This window comes from Lynx rufus, unplaced genomic scaffold (assembly GCF_022079265.1).
Source record: "Lynx rufus isolate CCGP_SWC_20201006 ecotype Redwood Valley unplaced genomic scaffold, mLynRuf1.p SCAF_5, whole genome shotgun sequence".
Classification (NCBI taxonomy): domain Eukaryota; kingdom Metazoa; phylum Chordata; class Mammalia; order Carnivora; family Felidae; genus Lynx; species Lynx rufus.
In genome coordinates, this window is record NW_025814867.1 from 9,321,017 (window position 1) to 9,344,940 (window position 23,924).

A 23,924-nucleotide genomic window follows, 5' to 3' on the forward strand; every position below is an offset into this window, starting at 1 on the left:
GCGGGGCTCGAACTCCCGGACCGCGAGATCGTGACCTGGCTGAAGTCGGACGCTTAACCGACTGCGCCACCCAGGCGCCCCAAACAAACCTTTTTAAAAGCATCAGTGAACTAGGACCAAATTGTTAGCCCAGTGACTGTATAGGCAAGAACTCTGAGAGATACCCTCAGAGATATCCAGAGCACTTAAGCTGATGTTTACCCTGAGAGCACTTGTCTAACAAGGTGAACAAAAGGAATGAGAGGGCAGGCGAGTACCCACACAAGTTGGAAGTTAGATGAAGAACCAGCACCAAGTAAATCTAGAGCTCCCAGTGGCCACAACCAAATATAATAGGGATGAACAAAAAGTAACTTTTCCATCTTCCCGACTCCCCACTGATCTGAGTTGGGGGCTGCAGGTGTATGTTAGGGAAAGGAGATTGCAGGGAAAAAAGCCCAAAAGCTAAAAGTGTAAGTAGGCCCTCACTTGAATTACAGAGTATCTCCTTCAAAAGAGCCACAGTTGGTCTAACAGCTAATTTCTTAACAGCGACAAGTGTAGTCAGAAGACACGAAAACAATACCTTTAATTGTTAAAAATACTGTCAACCCACAATTGTATTCACAGAAAAAAATGTATTTTAACAAGAGCAACAGAATAGCCATTAAAAGAATAAAAATAATCATTAAAAAAGCAAACCAAAAGGACATGAAGAAAAAATAAACACAAAACAGAATAAACAAAAGCAGAAAATAAGATGCCATCTATAAATACAACTATACCAACAACTACAATAAACATAAATGGACTAAATACTAAAGAAAAACTATAAAGCAGAAATTTTGTTAAACACTGTACGAAGAGACACATCAAAAATAAATTCATTTGGGGACACCTGGGTGGCTCAGTCGGTTAAGCATCCGTCTTCAGTTCAGGTCATGATCTCATGGTTTGTGAGTTCGAGCTCCACATCAGGTTCTGTGGTGACAGCTCAGAGCTTGGAACCTGCTTCAAATTCTGTGTCTCCCTCCCTCTGCCCCTCTCCCACTTGTGTTATGTCTCTCTCTTTCAACAGTAAATAAAAACATTAAAATTTTTTTTAAATTTATTCAACTAGAAAGGCTAAAAATAAGAGAGTGAAAAAAGAAATATCAGTCATATCTAATACAACAAAGGATGGTATAAGCAAATTAATATCAAAGAGCATAAGCTTTGGACAAAAAGCATTACCGTTGATTTTTTAAGGTAACAACATAATGATAAAAATGTCAGTAAACCAAGGGAAATATAATCTAAATTTTTATGTATCTAATTACCAATATTCAAAACACATAAAAGCAAAATACAACAAAATTGCAATTCTACCAAGGAAAGCATTTAAAAACATGTCTCAGTAACTGATAAAATAGAGCAAAAGCAATCAGCATAGATACAGAAGACTTGTATCCCTGTCAATCAGATTAACAAGCCTGACCTAATGGGCAGAAAAAAACTTTATCCAACAATGGCAGAATTCACCATTTTTTCCCTGAATATACACACATACTGAGTCATGAAAGAAGTCTCAACAAATTCTAAATGACTGAAATCATACATATACCGTTTCCTCTAAACATGATAAGTTAAAAATAATAATAAAAAGATAAACAGAAAAACTATAAGGATAGGTATGAAATGAGAAAGAAACAAAAGAGCTACAGGATTATTAAGAGTACAAAGCATGTAATGGGATAAAAATAAGTCAAAAGAATGTGAAAATTTAAACAGAAATCCAACCAATATAAATCCTTGAAAGGTATTATTGACGTTTCACCAGTTTTTACATACTGAATACAGCAGAGCCAAACTGAAACCTCCTCTGTGAAGTCACCTACCACAGGAGGAGAGGATATGCAACCTCACCCTTGCATGTTGCATGTAAAATGCAATGCTGCGTGCTCCTTACCTTACACCACCTCTCTGGAAGCTGATCTATCTCACTTGGTGCTAAGGGTCCCTTCCTCACGCCATTCTCAACGGTTCACTTCGAGACACATCAGGTAACTCCATCCTTAATAAGCCCTTTTGCCTCCTACTGAATAGGGTTCAAAACATTTCGGATGGTGGCTCTCTGGTCCTCCCCATTCGGCAGACAACCACGACTTCTGGTGCGGTGCCAGTCACGTCCCCAAGACACGATGGTGAAGGTCAGAGTGAATGAATTTGGCTGTATCGGGCACCTGGTAACCAGGGCTGCTTTTAACTCTGGCAAAACGTGTATTGTCAGCGTCAATGACCCCTTCGTTGACCCCAACTACATAATCTACATGTTCCAGGATGATTCCACCCACAGCAAATTCAACGGCACAATCAAGGCTGAAAACTGAAACCTTGTCGTCAACGGAAAGCCTCTCTCCCATCAGCATCAAACGGGGCGATGCTGGTGCTGAGCACGTTGCAGAATCCACCGGGGTCTTTTCCACTATGGAGAACGCTGGGGCTCAGTTGAACGGTGGGGCCCAGAGGATCATCATCTCTCCCCCTTTTGCTGATGCCCCGTGGTTGTGATGGGCAGGAACAACGAGAAGACTGCCAGCAACGCTTCCTGCTGCCCCAACTACTTGGCCCCTCTGGCCAAGACCATCCATGACGATCCCAGCACCGTGGAGAGAATCGCGATTCGTGACTCCGTGCCATCACTGCCACCCACAAGACTGGGGACGGTCCCTCTGGGAAGCTGTGGCACGACTGCCCAGAGGCTTCCCGTAACGTCATCCCTGCTGCTACTGGCACCACCGTGGCTACAGGCAAGGTCGTCCCTGAGCTGAACGGAAAGCTCACTGGCATGGCCTTCCATGTCCCCACCTCCAACCCGTCAGTCACGGATCTGACCTGACGCCTGGAGAAAGCTGCCAACAGGATGACATCAAGAAGGTGGCAAAGCAGGCACGGAAAGGCCCCCTCAAGTGCCTCCCGGGCTACCCTGAGGACTGGGCTATCTCTTGCAACTTGAACAGTGACACCCACTCTTCCACCTTCAATACTAAGGCTGGCATTGCTCATTGGTAAAGCGGTCAAGCTCATTTCCCGGCAATAAATTTGGCTACAGTAACCAGGTGGCGGACATTATGGTCCACGTGGCCTCCAAAGAGTAAGAGCCCCCTGAGCCACCAGCCTCAGCAAGAGCAAGAGGCAGAGAGATGCCCTCAGGTGCTGGATGTCCATGCCCCAACTCAACCCCCAATACACTGTGAATCTCTTAACCGCTACACAGTTTCCATCCCAGGTCCCCTGAAGAAGGGGGGAGGCTCAGGAGCCCTTCCTTGTCACATACCATCAGTAAAGTACACTGTACCCAGCCAAAAAGAAAAATTATGGCTAGTTTAACAAAGAAAACCCTGGATCATTCATAGTCCACATACATGATGCCACCTCTCACTGCAGAAACACCAACAGAGTGGTGAGGACCCAGAAAGAACCTGATGTTGAGGCACACACATTTCTTTATCAGAACATTAAACTGTGACAGGAACAAAATCAGAAAATCTAACTCTACATTTTCACTTTTATCAAAAGCCAAGAATTTTAAACGAATTTTTCCCTGTGTTTTAGGCCTAAAACATTTCAAAGATAATACATTTAATGTCTAACATCTCTAGTACTTCTAATTTGAGCCTGGTCTTTTCTAATTAAACACAAAAGCAACTTTAACACTAGTTTTCATTTTTAAAAAAAGAGAGAGAACTCTAATTTCAAAATGCAAATTAAATTTCCTCTTAAAATAAGTGTTACTTCAAAATTATCTAATAAGCTGTTATTCAGAAAAAAATGAAGCCAATGGTTTATATGTTTTTTGGACCTCATTTTTTTTTTATTTTTTTTTTTAACATTTATTTATTTTTGAGACAGAGACAGAGCATGAACGGGGGAGGGGCAGAGAGAGAGGGAGACACAGGATCCGAAGCAGGCTCCAGGCTCCGAGCCGTCAGCCCAGAGCCCGACGCGGGGCTCGAACTCACGGACCGCGAGATCGTGACCTGGCTGAAGTCGGATGCTCAACCGACTGAGCCACCCAGGTGCCCCTGGACCTCATATTTTTAACTACAACTTATGCATTGTGAGTTCAGCACCTATAATCACACACCGACTATTATGCAGGTTATCAAAACAGATGTGGTTGATTAGATACAAACATACAAATAATCTTCTCCCGTAAATATGGGGAAATTCCCTAGGAGCTGCTTCTGGCTTGTCATTGTAGAATATTAGGCTACTACCTACCCAGATAAAAATAAACACTTCAGGGGTACCTGGGTGGCTCAGTCGGTTAAGTGTCCGACTTGGGCTCAGGTCATGAGCTCATGGTTTGTGGGTTCAAGCCCCGCATCAGGCTCTGTGCTGACAGCTCAGAGCCCGGACCCTGCTTCGGATCCTGTGTCTCCCTCTCTCTCTGCCCCTCCCCTGCTCACGCTCTCTCAAAAATGAGTAATCGTTAACAAAAAATGTTTTAATATAAAAATAAACACTTCAAAGAAAGGTCAGCTTTCTCACCCTCCTTATCCCACGCACATATAAACATACATCACGTAAGCTCATTGCCAAATATTCCTGAGATCAATACAGCAATGACCCCAAGGGGGCAACTGCTCCTTAGTACTGTATACAACATTAAGGTCAAAGCAATGGAAGGGAAAGTTGTCAGACTCAGAGGGGGCCCAAGTCAGAAGCTCATGGAAGGTCATGGCACAAGTACCCTCCTATACAGGAAACACCACCAGGTGGGTCACCTAGACCTTGGCCAACACCAAACCACTGAAGAGTAGCATGTGTAGGATTGAAATCCACATCCTCTGACTCTCAGCTGAAGGTCTTTAAAATGCCAACCCCAACTCTGAAACAGATTCAGTATCCTCATAGATACCTTTTCTTCCACACTGCCACACTCCTTTTTCAGCAGTCACATAAGATCTTCCAAACTGCTTGCGTGACCCACCATATGTCTCTTACTCTCTGACTACTTCTCTTCTCTCCCTCTAAGCACTGACATCTGTCACAAGGACAAAAACATCTGACTCGTATCTCTATCACCATTGTTAAAGTTACAGAAATCGTGTTCAGAAAGTAGGCTGTTTGGAAAACGCCATCATAATATCTTAGAGAACTTTAAAAAGAGAAAACCTACTGAAAATGATCTTAAACTCCTGACACTCTCAGTGTAAGCCCACAGCTTCCTCTCCCACAGTGCATCACACACAACTGATGCCATAGGGTAGGTCTGTGGGCAAATTACTTTGAAAATGCTCTATATTCTCCCAAGTAGTTCATAATTACAAGCTCTGAAAAGTACTAACAACAAATCAAACTGCTCAACCTTGTTTAATCTGGTGTCTCTAAGTATTTGACTAGAAAATGCTTTATTCTTTTAACACCTATAAATAATCCCAGGCAAAGCTAACTTTCTATGCATTATGAACAAAAAGTTTATAAATTAAAACTGCAGTTGGCGTCTAAAAAGAAGTCTACATATCAAATTAAGATGAAGTAAAATTTCTTTAAAAAATGAAGTAAAATTTCTATACTGCTTTCTTCCCAATGCAGAAATTAAAGAAAAGGGCTAAAAATTGAATCAATTTGGCCCATATTCAACAAGACCCATTACAAAGTTTTGATGTGGAAAAAAAAATCAGTAATTGAGGCAAAAGAACATCTCAATATATTTAAAACAATAGAAACAGCACAACAATGTGAATGTACTCAATACCACAGAACTATATACACTTAGTGGTCAAAGTGGTTTAGTTTTATGTTACCGTGTGTTTTACCACAATTTTTTTAATCCAAAGAGAAACAGGACAAACCACTTTCTTGACAATAAGGTAATGCAACTTTGTTACTTTAACAAATAAAAAAAAAAGGCAATAAAATCCCACCCACATGAAAAAGTTTTAACCACCTCATAAACAACCCTGGATCAAGGACAAATTTAAAGCTACAACTAGGGACTATCAATAAAATAGCAATAATGGAAACACTACATGTCAAAACTAGTGAGATACAGCTAGCATGGAACGAAAAGTTAATAGCCTGAAATGTCTTACTGAGTACACAAGAAAGAAACCAAAGCAAATGAAGTTACCCAAACAACAATAAAAGGCTGGTATACAGAACTAAGGATAAAAAAAAATTTCTTTCCTAAAAACTGAAGGCAGGGCAGCATCTTAATTTATCTTTACCTTTCCTGCACCTAGCGGTACATAATAGATGTTTCATAAATGTTATCTGTAAAGAATGCGACCTACATCTGAGAGGTAGCTTAAGCAATAAATTAAATACATCGGCTGAATCTCATCAAGAATTCAAAGGAACTTCAATCAGTTATCTTCAGGTTTTTTTTAATCAAATGTGTCATTCTCCTATTATTGGTCTTCTCATTGAGTATGCATTCCATTTGCTACTAATATCAACCGATTTTTCTCAAGTTTATTTGCAGATGTGTTCTTAACATCCAAACAGGCGAACCTGAAAAGGTGAATCTAAAAACTACACGCAAGTGAAAGGAACAAAATTAACTGAGAAACTCTTGAAAAAGATTATGTTAGTAGGGGAAAACTCCCCATATCCTTAGTATTAAATAGGAAGTATTAATTTAGATAGTATGACACAGAGACAGATAATAGACCAACAGAACCACAGAGCCCAGGAAAAGACACTGATGTCACAAGGGGACACTGCAGAGCAGTGGGAAGAGGGTGACTTTCTCATTAAAAAATCCTGGGAGAACTCATTACCCATATATATTTTTTTTTAAGATAAAACTACCCAGGGGTGCCTGAGCGACTCAGTTGGTTAAGCATCCCACTCCTGATTTCAGCTCAGATCTTGATCTCGTGGTTTGTGAGTGCAAGCCCTGTGTCAGGCTCTGTGCTGACAGTGCGGAGCCTGCTTGAGATTCTCTCTCTCCTTCTCTCTGCCCCTCCCCTGCCCATGCACTCTTTCAAAAATAAAAACATTTTTAAAAAGAAAAAACTACCCATACACAGCAGCACACACACAGAACAATTACAAATAAAGTTCTAAATAAAGGAAAAATAAAACTTTTATTTATTTTTTAATTTTTTTTTTAACATTTATTTACTTTTGAGACAGAGAGAGACAGAGCATGAACGGGGGAGGGTCAGAGAGAGAGAGGGAGACACAGAATCTGAAACAGGCTCCAGGCTCCGAGCTGTCAGCACAGAGCCCAACGAGGGGCTCGAACTCACAAACCGCGAGATCATGACCTGAGCCAAAGTCGGACGCTTAGCCAACTGAGCCACCCAGGCGCCCCAAACTAAAACTTTTAGAAGAAAATGGAATAGACGATCTAATGATGGTGAAGTAGAGAAGCATATGAGACACAAAAAGCCAATCATGACAGAAAAAATTGATAAATTTAGCTACATTAAAACGAGGAACTTCTGCTTATCATCAGATATTGTAAGAAAATGAAAAGCCCTTGGGGCACCTGGGTGGCTCAGTTGGTTAAGAAAATGAAAAGCCCAACCACCATCAGAAAGGATCTAGTAACACATATAAACCAAAGATTAGTATCCAAAATACACAAACATTCCAATGGATGAAGTGCCAACGGCATCTGCGTTTTTTTTCAAACAGTTCAGAAAACAAATGAATATAAATAAATGAATAAATGCATGTACATATGAATATATACATACACACCTACATTACAACAAAGCAAGGAGAGCAAAATGTTAAAAACCGTTGACACTAAGTGATGGAAATAAAGGTCATTGTAGTCTTCTTTCCTTTTCTAGTTATTTCAAACATTTTATAACAGGCTTGTGGTAAGGGAGGCAGTGTAGAGAATTCCTACAAAGCAACAGAAATCCCCCCCCAACAAAACAAGATAAATAAAAAAGGATGGTGACCGTATTAGTAATCACAAAAATGCATATTAAAGCTATTATGAGGAAACATTTAATGCCCAGAAGATTGACAAAAATTTAAAGTCTGACTAGATCAAATGTTCAAGACATGGGTTCAAGGGTACTCCTATACCCTACTGGTGGGAATACAAACTGATACAACGTGTATCTGAGTGTATTGAGGCACATTCCAACAACATACAATGCAGTAGTATAAATGAACTATAGTTTACACAATTGGCATGTATCAACTTCAACCTAATTTTTTTTTTTAATTTTTTTTTCAACGTTTATTTATTTTTGGGACAGAGAGAGACAGAGCATGAACGGGCGAGGGGCAGAGAGAGAGGGAGACACAGAATCGGAAACAGGCTCCAGGCTCTGAGCCATCAGCCCAGAGCCCGACACGGGGCTCGAACTCACGGACCGCAAGATCGTGACCTGGGTGAAGTCGGACGCTTAACCGACTGCGCCACCCAGGCGCCCCAACTTCAACCTAATTTTGAGCAAAATAAAGTCTCCACAGGATTTGGTGCCATTTATTTATATAAAGTTCAGCCTTAAGAACCAATCAAAGATGCAAACGTGATAAAGAAATACTTGGGAATGTTTATTATAAAGTAAGAATAGTGGCTACTCCTTGCAAGAAAAGAGCAAGCTGCCATCCAGGAGGAACAGAGAAGAAATGTTACCAGGTTTTTTTTTGTTTGTTTTTTTGGTTTTTTTTTAAAGAGAGTGGGTGTTGGGAATGCAAGCTGGTGCAGCCACTCTGGAACAGTATGGAGGTTCCTCAAAAAACTAAAAATAAAACTAACCTATGACCCAGCAATTGCATTAGCCATTTATCCATGGGATACAGCTATGCTGTTTCGAAGGGACACATGCACCCCCATGTTTATAGCAGCACTATCAACGATAGCCAAAGTATGGCAAGAGCCCAAATGTCCATCGATGGACGAAGGGATAAAGAAGATGTGGTACACACACACACACACACACAATGGAGTATTACTCGGCAATCAAAAAGAATGAAATCTTGCCATTTGCAACTACGTGGATGGAACTGGAGGGTATTATGCTAAGTGAAATTAGAGAAAATCAAGTATCACATGACTTCACTCATATGAGGACTTTAAGACAGAACAGATGCACACAAGGGAAGGGAAGCAAAAATAATATAAAAACAGGGATGGGGAACATAAGAGACTCTCAAATATGGAGAACAAACAGAGGGTTACTGGAGGGGTTGTGGGAGGGGGGATGTGCTAAAAGGGTAAGGGGCACTAAGGAATCTACTCCTGAAATCATTGTTGCACTATATGCTAACTAATTTGGATGTAAATTGAAAAAAATAAAAAATTAAATTAAATAAATAAAAATAAAAATAAAGAGAGTGGGTGTATCAGTGTGCTTTTAACCATACACATAAATTTCACATACTCTTTTGTTTATGATATATGTTTCACACACACACACCCCTACATCAGGAAATATCAGTAGGTGCTGGGGAAAGTTTTTCTACGTGGAAAAAATTAATTGTTGAAAATAAGAGGCTTAAAAATTATTCACCTTCAACTACGTCCTAAATACATTAGATACATGCTAAAGAACTGCTACAATTCAGTTATTTTTGTAAACAAATCTTTTTTTAGGGGGGATAATCACCCCCTAATCTATCTGTGTTACAGAGACAATGTTCAAGTTTAGGTTTCTCCCACTATCCCAAAGTACCCTGTTCCTATGAAACCTTTAGTAAGCCCAAATGATGTAAAACCAAGAGCTATCACCATAATTTAAACAGAAAAGGTTTTGAGTATTCCCAGACCCCAAAAATAACCTCTCTCAGGCTTCTCTGATACCTTAGGACCCATCTTGTTAATGGATGCAGAAAATACATCAACACAAGGCACAGATGCTCGAAGGCACGGTGGGCTCAGTGGCTTGAAGCTGAGATGCCGAACGTAGTTCCTGGGGAAGGAAGGACCTTGGCGGGCCACTCTCCCTGCTTCGCGGGACAGGCCGAGGCCTGCCTGTGTAACAACTGGCTGCAAAACAAACCCTGAATGCTGTTTGTGCTTTTTGCCTTTTTTCGTGGGAGCAGAAACCCTCTTCGTATTTCTTTCAATGAGAGAAAACAAGTACTAATGTGGGTCTTTTGTAAAAGTTAAGGGGCGCAACATGTACTTTTGAAAAGTGAGAGACACCTGCACGTGCTGTCCAAGCACATATTTAACTGCTTTTCTAACGTACAATAAAATTTTTGTAGAGAGGCCTGGACTTCCCTCCCTCTTTATGGAAAATACACAAGACCTGTCATATATACCAAGACAATAAAAGGCACATTTGCTACTAAAATACGAAGTATCATAATGATTAAAAATAATTGTTTAATAATACACACGGATATCAGGCATTATTCTTCATCTTACACATACAATGAAAAACACGGAAGGGTGTGGGAGAAAATATTCGATTAAGGATACAACCTCATGAACTAGAATTAGTAACCTTTTACTTCCCATTAATCTCATTATGGAAACTGGTCTGGATCACCCGGCAGAAGAACCAAGCGGCACTCGGAGATCTTGGAAGGAAGGAAGATTTATTTTACACGGGTGGGCTCAGAGGAGAGCATTCTCCAGAGATCTGAGTGCCGAATGCAGGTGGGAAGGGTAATTTATAGCGTCATCTTCCGCATTCCTGACGGCTTTCGGGCACGCTGCAAACAGGGCAGGAAGAACCCAGAAGAGGAGTCTCTAAGCTGGGAATTAGAGCTTGTTTTAGTCCCATAGGCCATCTTATGGTGCAGAACTTTACTTATTTTCCCAACAGTAGTAATTTGGCACCTGAGGCAAGTAGGGTGGGAACAAGAATCTGGAAGGGAAGTCGTCAGGCAGGGACTGAAATTCCCTAATTAGTCCTGTTGGCCGTCAAGTAACAGATTTTTCCCTAGCAATCTTCGTTTTAAAAATTAAGATACAGGGGAGCCTGGGTGGCTCAGTTGGTTAAGCGGCCGACTTCAGCTCAGGTCATGATCTCGCGGTCCGTGAGTTTGAGCCCTCTGTGCTGACTGCTCAGAGCCTGGAGCCTGTTTCCGATTCTGTGTCTCCCTCTCTCTGACCCTCCCCCGTTCATGCTCTGTCTCTCTCTGTCTCAAAAATAAATAAACGTTAAAAAAAATTTTTTTTAAATAAATAAATAAAAATTAAGATACAAAGTTTGCAAAATTTCTTTACGCTGTGAAAAAAGTTCCTAGAAGACTCCCTCTCTCCTTTGAGTTCCCATAGTTCTGTGCTTCCACATTTATACAGTTGACATAATCCACTTTGTTTTTATCTGATCTCCCCCAATAGGTAAGATCACTGTGCGTGAAGAGTATTCATCTTCTTCGTCTGTGTGTCCCCAAGTGTGCCTAGCTTGAGGTCTTAAGTGATAAACTGAAACACGTCTTCTGACTACAGAGAAACATGACTTAATTCTCATATCTTTGGTAAAGCACAATTTACTGGCTTTATTCATACCCCATAATGACAGCTGACATCTCCAACCCTACGGGCTAGGAAGTTTTCAAACTTCCTTTCTGGATCACTAGGGCAAGACCGTGCAGAGCGCTCCTGCACCTGGAACATCATCCCTTACCATTCAATGACGCAGGAAGTAATGAACTCAAAAGGAACATGTTTATTGTGACATATTTTTTTCATTCCTTAAGGAATGTTTTTAGCCTGTGGCTCTGCCTTGGGTGAAACAGTGTCAAATGGTTTAAAGCAAACAGAAAACGTGACCCTTTTAGGTCAGCTACTCGATTCTTTACAAAGTCACACACAGGAGCTCCCTATGCCCGTCGGTTAGTTGGCCAGCTGGCTGGTTTGCAGCCACTACCAATGGCATGAGAAGGACCGTGAATGAATTGAAAAAAAGAATCACATGATAAATACCACTTAATATTAAAATCAATGGATACTGGCGGAAGGTTCCTGTTTCCGAACTGCACGATGGCAAGCCGACAAGATAATCACGGGGCTTGTGAGGCCCCCAGCGAGGTCTCTGCATACACCCTGCTTGCTAAACTGGTGTGTCAAGGGGTTTAAGAGCAGGGGAGTATTGAGGATGGGTTATGAAGAAGCTACTTACGCTGCTTGTGTTTGCTATCGTATTTTAAAAAGGCGAGACGCTTCAAAAAGTGAAAGAGAGAGCTGGTTCATTTTTGCACTTGCCCCACCACAGGTCACTTGCTCACAGCGGCTTGTCGGGATTATTTAAATTCAGGAGCCATACTCGGTTGACAAGCTCCCCGCACGGCCGCAGGCTACACTCCTCACACAGCGCCTGAAGGGTTATTACGACGGCGGGTGTCTACAGAGGACCACAAAGGAGCCTTACCCCTTCCCGAAGGCACCTCATTAGCACTGTGTACGAAGCCAAGGGAACGGCCCAGCATTCTCTAGGGTTCTTTTTTTTTTCTTCCTAAAAAAAAGTGGAAGGAAAAGCAGTGAAGCTAACAGCACAAAAGAGATTAACCCGTTCGAGAAAAAGGCCGTTTCAAACATACAAACTCTCTGAAGCTTCTTAATATCCTATTGAAATATCCTATCACTACCTGGCAATTCTGACCCAGTGAGGGGGTCTTTTACTACGTTGTACACACAAGGTGTTTGCCCTTTCTCCTCATGTTCTAGATGATGTTCATCAGACCCCTCCAGCAGAAGCCAGACAGGAAGAAGAAAAAAAAAGAAAACTAAGAAATGACAATACGATCCACTTGGCAGAGAAACTACTCTATTGACAATCGTAGGTGAGAATACAGATATTCCTACCTGAAAGGTATTCCATTATTCGAAAGGATTTGAAAGCACAGAACTCACAGCTCTGAGGAGGATCTCAGGAAAACCCACAAATATAAGTAAAAGGCAGTATGTTGCCCGGTAAGACAATGTGCTAAATAAAAATAAGCAAGTGTGACTGGTGGGTTCGCTGATTTTAATGATATCGGCAAGGATTCTCTCACAGAAGAACCAAGTTAGGGTAACAACCACAGAAACACGACTGTAATTTCTCAAATAAAACCTAATTATAGGGGCGCCTGGGTGGCTCAGTCGGTTAAGCGTCCGACTTCCGCTCAGGTCACGATCTCACGGTCCGTGAGTTCGAGCCCCGCGTCGGGCTCTGGGCTGATGGCTCAGAGCCTGGAGCCTGTTTCCGATTCTGTGTCTCCCTCTCTCTCTGCCCCTCCCCCGTTCATGCTCTGTCTCTCTCTGTCTCAAAAATAAATAAATGTTAAAAAAAAAATTTTTTTTTAATAAAATAAAAATAAAATCTAATTATAAATTAGGTACCACACAGAAAGATTGGGGGGGGAGGGTGGCAATTAATCCCTTTAAGGCAATTAATCTCTTTAGGTTCTGTTTGGAGAAAATATTTAACACCGTCCAAATTTTAGAACTGGTACCTTATTGGTCCAGATGCTTTTTATACGCATGATGAGAATCATGACCCATTAAAACTGTATCCTTGCTCCATCACAGAATCCCACACAGGTCAGAGGCTAGACATTATCCTCCCAGGCTGCTGCAGCTTGAAAATCACTATCGAAAATCACAAAAATTCAGCACCCAATTTCACGTCCAAACGTGACTTTCTTCCCTTCCAGCTCACTTGTTCAGACCGTCTACCACACCCTTTCTGTACTCTGTCGCCTACCCTCCCCCAGCCACTTAGATCCCCTGGTCTGTCGTTGAATCCCTCCTGCCAAAGGCCAAAACCCTTCCCGCATGTCCTTTTCCCTCCTCTGGGGAATCCAGCCCCCGAGGGAGCCGGCGGCTTGCTTCCCCAGGCCTGCGCTCAGGCAGCGGGGCTCTGAGAGGGGTGACCCCAGAACACAGAGCCCATGGATGACGTGGGATCAGCAAGCCCAGGGAGCTTCGTTCTCACTGCAGCATCCGGTTCTCCGACCGACTCCCTCTCAGAAAGGGCCACTTCACAGCTGTGATCCTCTGGCCACTGCACCGACTTTCCTCCGCCACAGAGATCACGGAAGTCATGAGTGAGAAAGCAGCTCCCGGCGTTCCTACCCCTGAAGCCATCTGCTACTTACACCCAGCGGTTGCAACGGGACAGGCTCTTCCACCCGTTCCACGTGGGCCCAGCATCCCATTCCCATCCTGCCTCCTCCAGGGTCATTACCTTGCTATCTACCCCATACTGCTAAATTTTCCAAGTCCTGTCCACGGGGTCCTTTCCATTTCCACCACAATAACCTCACCGTCCCCATCTTCCAAACGGGGCTCCCTTCGGCCTCGGCCCCTCCGCTCCTTTTCACACCTATTCTCGATTCACATTGCTGGTCCCACCTTCCTCACTTCCTGCTAGAGGCTCAGCGCGCTCCAGGATGCTTTCTTCCAACTCCCTCGCTTGAAGTCAAGTAAATAAACATATAAAACAGCTCCTGTTGAGTTTCTGGTGACTTTTTTTTTTTTTTTATATGAAGTTTATTGACAAATTGGTTTCCATACAACACCCAGTGCTCATCCCAAAAGGTGCCCTCCTCAATACCCATCACCCACCCGCCCCTCCCTCCCACCCCCCATCAACCCTCAGTTTGTTCTCAGTTTTTAACAGTCTCTTATGCTTTGGCTCTCTCCCACTCTAACGTCCTTTTTTTTTTTTTTTTTTTTTTTTTTTTCCCTCCCCTCCCCCATGGGTTCCTGTTAAGTTTCTCAGGATCCACATAAGAGTGAAACCATATGGTATCTGTCTTTCTCTGTATGGCTTATTTCACTTAGCATCACACTCTCCAGTTCCATCCACGTTGCTACAAAAGGCCAAAATGAACAAATCAGGAGACTATAGATGCTGGAGAGGATGTGGAGAAACGGGAACCCTCTTGCACTGTTGGTGGGAATGCAAATTGGTGCAGCCGCTCTGGAAAGCAGTGTGGAGGTTCCTCAGAAAATTAAAAATAGACCTACCCTATGACCCAGCAATAGCACTGCTAGGAATCTACCCAAGGGATACAGGAGTTTCTGGTGACTTTCACGCCACTCGATCCAGCAGGCTCTTTTCAGAACTTTTTCATGGACCGTCAGCTACCTCAGCCCTACTGGCTTTCTCTTTCCTGAAACACCCTCTTCGCACGCCTAACTTCACTCCTACTTCGCTTACTCTCATTTCAGCTCAGAATCTTTTCTTACCGTTCTCCCACCTATTCTCCACCTTTAAGCCAGAGTCATCCCTCTGGCACTGAAATCAGATGACACCATTACCCTTCTTTAAAACCCTAGTGACTTCCCCTTGCTCACAGGCTTAAGAGGACGACATCGGACTCATCCAGATTCCTTCCTGAACATGCCCTGGCCAGTCTCTCCAGCCCTGCCTCCTTGCTCACTCCCTCCTGTCCCTTTGGTCTTGGTGTGGGGCGCGCCTTATAGAAGCACTTACGAAGTGCCAGGAATTCTTCTAGATGATGGTCACACAGCCGTGAACAGGACTGATAAATTTTCTGTTTTAATAGTATTTAGTGGAGGGGCGCCTGGGTGGCGCAGTCGGTTAAGCGTCCGACTTCAGCCAGGTCACGATCTCGCGGTCTGGGAGTTCGAGCCCCGCGTCAGGCTCTGGGCTGATGGCTCGGAGCCTGGAGCCTGTTTCCGATTCTGTGTCTCCCTCTCTCTCTGCCCCTCCCCCGTTCATGCTCTGTCTCTCTCTGTCCCAAAAATAAATAAACGTTGAAAAAAAAAAAAAAATTTAATAGTATTTAGTGGGGAAAGAAGAAGACAAAGAAGAGAAAGAAGGAAGAAGTAGGTGGAGGAGGAGAAAACAAGACAAGTCAGTCAAGCTGCTGGGGCTGCTACAAAGAAAACCAGAGCAGGGTACGGAGCGAGAGGAACACCGTAGATAGGGTGGCCCCATCTCCTACCACGCAAGACCACGCAAGGAGAAGACTCTCTGAAGGGATCCGAACAGAGAAAACGCAAGTACCTCAGGGAGAATCACTGCCAGCAGGATGAACAACTGCAAAGGTGTTGAGGCAGGACTGTGGCACGGCGGGTTCAAAGGGCCATGGGGAGGTCAGTGTGGCGGGAGGAGGAAGGCAGGAGGACAGCAGGGAGAGAGGAGGTCACACAGGCACCGGGAAGGCAGCCCCCCAGGGCCTACAAGGTCAGTGGCAGGATTTGGCTGTGACAAGAAGCAAGACAAGAAGCGATGGAGGGCTCTGAGGAGTGACAGACACTGTAGACGCCCGTGGTTCTAACAGGCTCAGTCTGGCTGACAGAGGGTAACAGGCACAGAACAAAGCAAGGAGGTCATCTAAGAGTTCTTGTAACAGGGCAGGTGAGAGATCATTATCAGCTGGACAAAAAGGTGACACAACAGGAACGCCCAGGCTCAAGGTGGGAGGTACCCCTGATAAAAGAAAATACACACAAACAATAAGCAAACTGCCTCATCATGTTGTTGGCCGATTCCGCTCTGCTCTTCCGTTCTCAAGCCTGTCACCTTGGGGTGCTTCCAGAGAGCCAACAGGACAGGGCTTAGGTCTCTGTATTGTACACAATACACACTATCACATCGGGTCAGTCTTACTACACCAGCACTGAGCAGAGATTTGAAGGTTCACATATATTCAGAGTGACCATTCCAGAAAAGCCCTCATCTCATGCAAAGTTAATGATTTTATGGATCCGGGGACCTAACTTCCGTTTCCAGTTCGCTAACCTAAGTTGAAGTCAAATGCCACAGAACCACCCCTTTATTAAAACAGCCTAGCTTATATCCAATTAAATTATGTACCAAAGAAGAGGATTCTTTACATCTACTTCTCAAAGCAAACAGAAATAGCATTCTATATGATTCCAAAAGATTCTAGAAAATGCAAACTAGTCTGTGTGACAGAAAGCAAATGAGTGGATGCGGGCAGCAGTAGGAAGGGCAGGAGGAAGGTATTATTGCAAAAAGTGTGGAGTCTTTTGGAAATGACAGGTATGTTCATTATCTGAACTGTGGTGATGCTTTCACAGGTGTGTGTGTGTGTGTGTGTGTGTGTGTATATAAATTGATCAAATTGTAATCATTAAACATGTACAGTTGGCTGCATGCCAATTATATCTCAATTAAGCTGGGGGGAATAATAATAATTCAAAAAAAGAAAAGAAAAGAAACAACAACAAAAAGAATTACACTACACTCTCATCCCTGATCAGATGGCCAACTAGGCACCTGACCACTCTTCTAATGAAAGCAGCTCTTTTTATTCTGACATCCTCACAATGCATCAGAGATCTGACAGGGAAACAAAGAATCAAACCAAAAGTTAGGTAACTGCAAGCATGAGGGCTAAGCTGAGCACCGAAAGTCTGCTTTTACTCTGGGGGCCTGCAAAACTTGGTCATGACCCCAGGCTCATCGCATCAAGCCTCATGTCAGGCTCTGCAATGACCACTGACCATGGGGCCTGCCTGGGATTCTCTCTCTCTCTCCTCCTCTGCCCCTCTCCCCCCCCCCCACTCATGCTCACTCTCTCTCTCTCTCTCTCTCTCTCTAAAATAAAAACATTAAAAAAAAAAAAGACACATTCAGTACAATTCCAAATACACAGCAGAAGACTCAAAATTATCAAGATAACAGTACTTCCCAAATTGATCTGTACAGTCAATGTAATTTTTTTTTTTTTTAATGATTTGCAGAACTGGACAAGCTGATCCCAACATGCAATGCTCTAAGGGGCGAAACCAAAACAACTTTTATAGGATATTAACGCTTGTTAGCCAGGATATGTCAGAACATGTCAAACAGCAATAGAGGTAATCAGAAGGTCTCACCTGGGTGGCTACAAGGTAGATCAGCTCCCCAAGGGTTGGTAAGAGGCACTGTTTTAATTTGCTATTTCTGAAGTTTTCCCTAATTAACTCAGTTAAGACAGTAATTGCCTGAAAAAGGGGGAAAAAAAGAGAGAGATTAGTTCATATGTATCTCTTAGTTCTTTAACCTATAGGTAAAAGACAAGACACTCAACAAAATTCACTCTCCATTTTTAAGAACTAGTTTCCAAATTATTTTCAAAATATGGGTCTTACTCCTGAGAAAGCAGTAAGTGTCCCAGAGAAAGGTAAAAATGTATCTAGTGAAGGAAAGGCACATACATATGGCACTTGTCAGTTACTAAGAGCTTGCACTCCATCGCTGATTCTGCAAGGCCACTGTTACTCAGTCTCTAAACACAAGGAACGGAGGCTTCAAAGAGGGACAGCAGGTCTCCGTCCAGTTCACTCAGATACCAGGAACTGAACACAGATGGCAGGACAGAGCCTACCATGCTCCAGCACCTCCGACTTCGAAAAAAGTCTTACGCTGCCTTAAACTTTGAAATGACTCCTCCCAAAATCTCAGAGTAGTAAATGTTATTCCAAAGTGTCAATATAATCCACTTAAAAATTCAGTAGGCTATTTTGTCAAATCCAGTTAATTTCCTAGGTGTCATGCTAAGAAAATTACATACACTCATTGCCGGAATTCATACACCAGAACACACGTCAATGAAATCACAGTGTGACCATAAACTAAGATAGAGTAGGTTCAGGATGCTACATATAGAGGGGCCCGATTCTGAAACAAACAAACAAAATACGTAGTGTGGAAGCACTGCTCTAAAACAGCGTAATTCAGGGGCTCCTGGGTGGCTCAGCTGGTTAAGCATAAAACCTCGGCTCAGGTCTGGATCTCGCAATTTGTGAGTTCCAGCCCCAAAACGAGCTCTGTGCTGACAGCTCAGAGCTTGGAGCCTGCTTCAGATTCCTTGTCTGTCTGTCTGTCTGTCTGTCTCTCTCTCTCTCTGTCTCTCTCTCTCTCTCTCTCTCTCTCTGCCACTCCCTCTTTCCTCCCTCCCTCTCTCTCACAAATAAATGAGCATTAAAAAAAAAATGCTATTTGCAATCACTAAAAATATTAAATACTTAAATATAAACCGAACAAGGGGTGCCTGGGTAGCTCAGTCAGTTAAGGGTCCGACTTCAGCTCAGGTCATGATCTTGCCATTCCCAAGTTCGAGCCCCACGTCAGGCTCTATGCTAACAGCTCATAATGTTAGCTCAGAATCTGGAGACTGTTTCAGATTCTGTGTCTCCCTCTTTCGGCCCCTCTCCTGCTAGAACTCTCTCTCTCTCAAAAATAAACAAATATTAAAATATATATGTGTGTGTATGTGTGTGTGTGTATATATATATATATATATATATATATATATATACCCAACATATAAAGGATCTACATGTTCGAACTACACAATATCATTTAAAAGAAATCCAAGAAGATCTAAATAAATGGAAAGATGAATTTGTGTGTGTACTGTATTGTTATGTAATTATGATGTATTGACATCTTAAAAAACCTTTCTGACTATGGAGAGACTGACCCTCCCAAGGCTAGCCAATTCTTAGAGACAGCAAAGGCTCAGAAAATTTTCTTTCATATGCAAACTAACCAATCCAGAGCCATACCCTCCTCTATCTGGCCCATACACCCCCCCAGAAGGTAATATTCTTCTGCCTTAATCATCCCAGGGGCAGTTACTATCCAACTATCCCAATAGCCCAGAGCCTACTTAAGTTATTCAACTAGGCAATTCCAAGCTATTCACCCTACCCTTGCCATGCCTTTCCTGTAGAAATCCCAATAAAGGCTATGGCTTAAGCAGGCCCCTCACTGCCATCTTTTGCCTCCTGACCACCGTGGCATTCTTCCATGTGGCCATGTGTGGCATGCCATGCTAAGTCTCAAGGACCTATTAGTATAATACACTTTGTTTTCCCGAGCCTCTCCTCTGTGTCCTCTGGTGGCCACTCCTGACCATCTTATAAACAAATACACAAGAGGTATACTAGATGGGAAGACAATATAGCAGAGATGTCAATTTTCCCCAACCCAATAGCCCAGATTAATGCAATTCCTATCAAAATCCTAGACAAAAGTTTATGGATATCAACAGGATTATTCTAAAATTTATGCGTAAAGGTAGCGGCGCCTGGGTGGCTCAGTTGGTTAAGTGTCAACTTCGACTCAGGTCATGATCTCACAGTTCATGAATTCGAGCCCCTCATTGGACTGTCTGTTGTCAGCACAGAGCCCGCTTCAGATCCTTGATCTCCGTCTCTCTGCCCCTTGCGCTCTCTCTCAAAAATAAATTAAAAAAAAAATAAATAAAGGGCACCTGGGTGGCCCAGTCGGTTAAGCATCCAACTTCAGCTCAGGTCATTATCTCATGGTCTGTGAGTTCAAGCCCCACATCAGGCTCTGAAGCTCAGAGCCTGGAGCTTGTTTCAGATTCTGTGTCTCCCTCTCCCTCCCTGTCCCTCCCTCACTTGCACTCTGATAAACATTAAAAAAAATTTTAATAAAACAAAATTTATGTGTAAAGGTAAAATAAACAGAATAGCCAAAACAATTTGGGAAAAAAAGTGCTGAAATTAACCTGATCTCAACACTCAGCATATACATAATGTAACCAAAACTGTGAGGCACTGCCAGAGACAGATATATCGATCAATGGAACACAGAATCCAAAAATAGCTCCACGAGTATGGCCTGCTGATTTCTGAGAAAAGTGCAAAGGCAATCCAAAGGAGGAAAGTCAGCCTTTTCAACAAATGATGCTGGAGCAACGGACTATCCAAAGGACGAACAAAAAGCAAGCCTCAACCTAAGTCTAACGCTTTATGCAACATACGAACTTAAAATGGATCACGGACTTAAAGGTAAAACATGAAACTATAAAATTAGGGGAGGGGAGAATGGGGTAAACTCTTCAGGGTCTAGGTAGAAAGTAGATTGGGCACCAAAAGCACAGACACTGTATCAAAGAAGATATACAGTTGACAAATAAGCACATGAAAACATGTTCAACATCATTAGCAGTTAAGGAAATACAAATTACAACCACAATGAGATAACACTACACACCTATGAGAATGGCAAAAATAAACAAATAAAAACAGCGACAACACCAATTGCTGCTAAGGATGAGAAAAACTAGACCACTCAGAAATTGCTGGTAGGATACAAAATGGTACAGCTACTCTAGAAAACTGCAGCAGTGTCTGGGGAAAAAAAAACAAAAACCAAAAAACACTCAACATGCATATACCAAAGGACCCAGCAAACCGTACCCCTAAGCATACATCCCAGAGAAACTGTGATTTGGTGGCAAGTCCACTCTTTCCTGAACCCCAAATCTTAAGCATTTTTCCCAGAGAAATGAAGACTTTCATCCACACAAAGACCTGTACGTCAGTGTTTGTAAGAGTTTTACTCATAACTGTCAAACCTGGGAATGACACTGGTGTCTTTCGACAGGGGGATGGTTAAACGAACTGTGGTACAACTGATACCATGGAGTCCCATTGAGCAATAAAAAGGAACCAACTACTGACACGTGGAACAACCTGGATGAATCTCCAAAGAATGACACCAAAGTCTAAAAGCCAGTCCCGAAAGGCTACACGATATGACTGCACTCACACGACATTCTCAAAATTATACAAGTATAGAAATGGAGAATAGATCAGTGGTTGCCAGCAGTCGGAGTGGGGGTGAGACAAATGATAAACAGCAACATGAATTATTCTTGGTGATGAAACGCCTCTGTTCCTTAACTCTTTCAGTGTCAGTATCCTGGCTGTAATATCATACCGTAGGACTCCCAAGATGTTACCATTGTGAAAAGCTGGATCAAGAATACACAGTATCTCTGTACTATTTCTTACCACGGCATATGATCTACAATTATCTCCAAGTAAATGGCCTAATTCTTTTAAAGAGTCAACCTCATACTACGTTGGAAACCTAGATCCTACTTTCTGCTTCACAAAGTTAGGGGCAGGGATTTACAATATTTCCCCATTGTCGAATCCACTGGCCTTTTGAATCCGTCAACGTCACTTGAAATTAAAAACACTTTAATGCTGAAGATCTTTAAAGAGATAAAACTGTCTGAACCGCCTGCAGCTTAACAGAAATTGCTTTGGAGCTTAGTGTCTTGTAAACAGATACACATCATATAATCCAAGCTAGTAACACCACAGCCAGCGGACAGCTCGTTTGCAAAACAGTTTAACTTTGGATAGCACTGAACGGTACACAACACAGAATGCTTGTCTGCAATGTTCTTTGCATAGATTTTCCACTTGTTTTTTCCTTTAATGTTTATTTTTTGAGAGACAGAGACAGAGTGCAAGCAGGCAAAGAGACAGGGAGACACAGAACCCGCAGCGGGCTCCGGGCTGTCAGCACAGAGCCCAGCGTGTGTGGCTCAAACTCAACAAGCCATGAGATCATGACCTGAGCCAAAGTCGGACACGAAACCAACTGAGCCGCCCAGGTGCCCTTTCACTTGTCATTTTTAAAGAAATTTTAATATTGAAAAGCACAACTGTAAGAATAATAAACAACCATTCCACATGAGGGACAAATAACCAAAGAGAAAAACAAGTTTTCGTTGACCTAGGTACAATGACATTTGAAAATGCCAACACTAAACAGAACAAAAGGTTAAAAATAGATTTGTTTAGTCCTTCTTCAAACTCAAAAATATGAGTAATTCGAAGATACTGTTCTTATGTATGTTTTCCTGTGTTCTGTGAAAATTAACCTGGCCTTCTAACACTGAAACTAACAGAGAAAAAAAAAAAAAAACAGGGCAGATATTCAAGCATTATGCTAGTATTGTGTGCCATTTTTTGAAAAACCTAAGTAAAGGAAAATGAGGGCGTGGGAGAGGGCTTATTTCTAGCATCACTGTGCTTTGAGGCAAATATACACCGTCATTAATGGAGACCATCCTTCTGCAACTAAAGCCATGATTGGTCGATTGGCCACTACACATAATAATTTAAGATTGTACTATTTCTTAAACTGCTTTGAAATCCAAACCCATTTTATCACAACTCTGACAAGGTGGAATGAGGCCTCTTCTGGCTTTATACGAAGGCATCAGATTGAATTAAATGGTCAAATGTGCACCAATCTCACGTAGCCTGGACTGAGTCTCTCAGGTCAAAGGCAAAAAGACAGGAAGATGACGAACTGAGAAGTATGAATACCAAAGCTTGGAAGTTCTGCAGTTATAAAACTAATGCTTGGACACTTGCACAGATATCACTTGCTTGCTCTTGACCCTCAAAATAGTCCTTAAGTGTCCATGTTCACAGGTATACAATTAACAGCTACAAACAGAAACTGAACTAAACTCAAGATCCAGGAAGTAGCTGGCATTTCCTAGTCAGTGTTTTTACCCCACAGGGACATTTTTAAAGCCCTACCTAACTACTCCCAATAGGAGACACAGCAGCAGTCATCGTAAGAGCTACACCATAACCTTTTAAATTAGACGTTGTTCAGTATTCTCCCCTAACCTCTGAAATAAGAGGTATTCCATCCACAAACTCAAGTAAACCAAGAATCCCAACGGACAGCACTCTGCCCAGGCTTTTTCTTTCTTAGAACCCCACCTTCAATGTCCCAGACATAGTGAGGGCATGTAAAGTAAGAACACTGTGAGCCTCACAGTTCTTGCCTGAATTTTATTTGTACTGAATCTTACATTCCTTCGGGTCCTGCGTTTCTGATTAAGCCTTCACAAGTAAAATCACACCTGTGGACTTGAAACTTAAACCCTCATTTTCACAAGTGCTGGTTAAAAAGCGAGGCAGAGAAGGAAGTCTTGACACATAAAGACAGGTCAATGATGCAGAAGAAAGATGGCAAACTTGCTTGACGGGAATAGAATTCTGCTCTGTATTTAATAACCAAAAATATTATTGCAACGAAGCAGCGTAGTCTGCATGAACCTCTCCTGGTGACATCTTGACATCAAAGTTTTAACATTATCTCCGTGGACGTAACCTTTAATTATCTCAGTATCGGTTGGCATCTCACTCCTAAAATCAGGCAATGGGGAACCTCAAGTAAGGACTGCTAACTTGTCACTTCCCTGTTGAGGCCTAAATATAAACAAATAACCTATAATCGGTGGATTCCTTCTCTTAAAAATAA

At 42.4% G+C, this 23,924-nt stretch overlaps 1 protein-coding gene across 1 annotated transcript in view; it reads right to left on the bottom strand.

The window, feature by feature from the left end:
• Positions 1-23,924, bottom strand: part of ULK4 (unc-51 like kinase 4) — a 566,226-nt gene that overhangs the window by 463,767 nt on the left and 78,535 nt on the right. Inside the window, exons 14-15 of the mRNA XM_047099606.1 lie at positions 17,702-17,809; positions 12,270-12,353 (exon numbers count right to left, since the gene is read on the bottom strand). Of these exons, the coding sequence (XP_046955562.1) occupies positions 12,270-12,353; positions 17,702-17,809 (192 nt within the window). The remainder of the gene's footprint in view (positions 1-12,269; positions 12,354-17,701; positions 17,810-23,924) is intronic.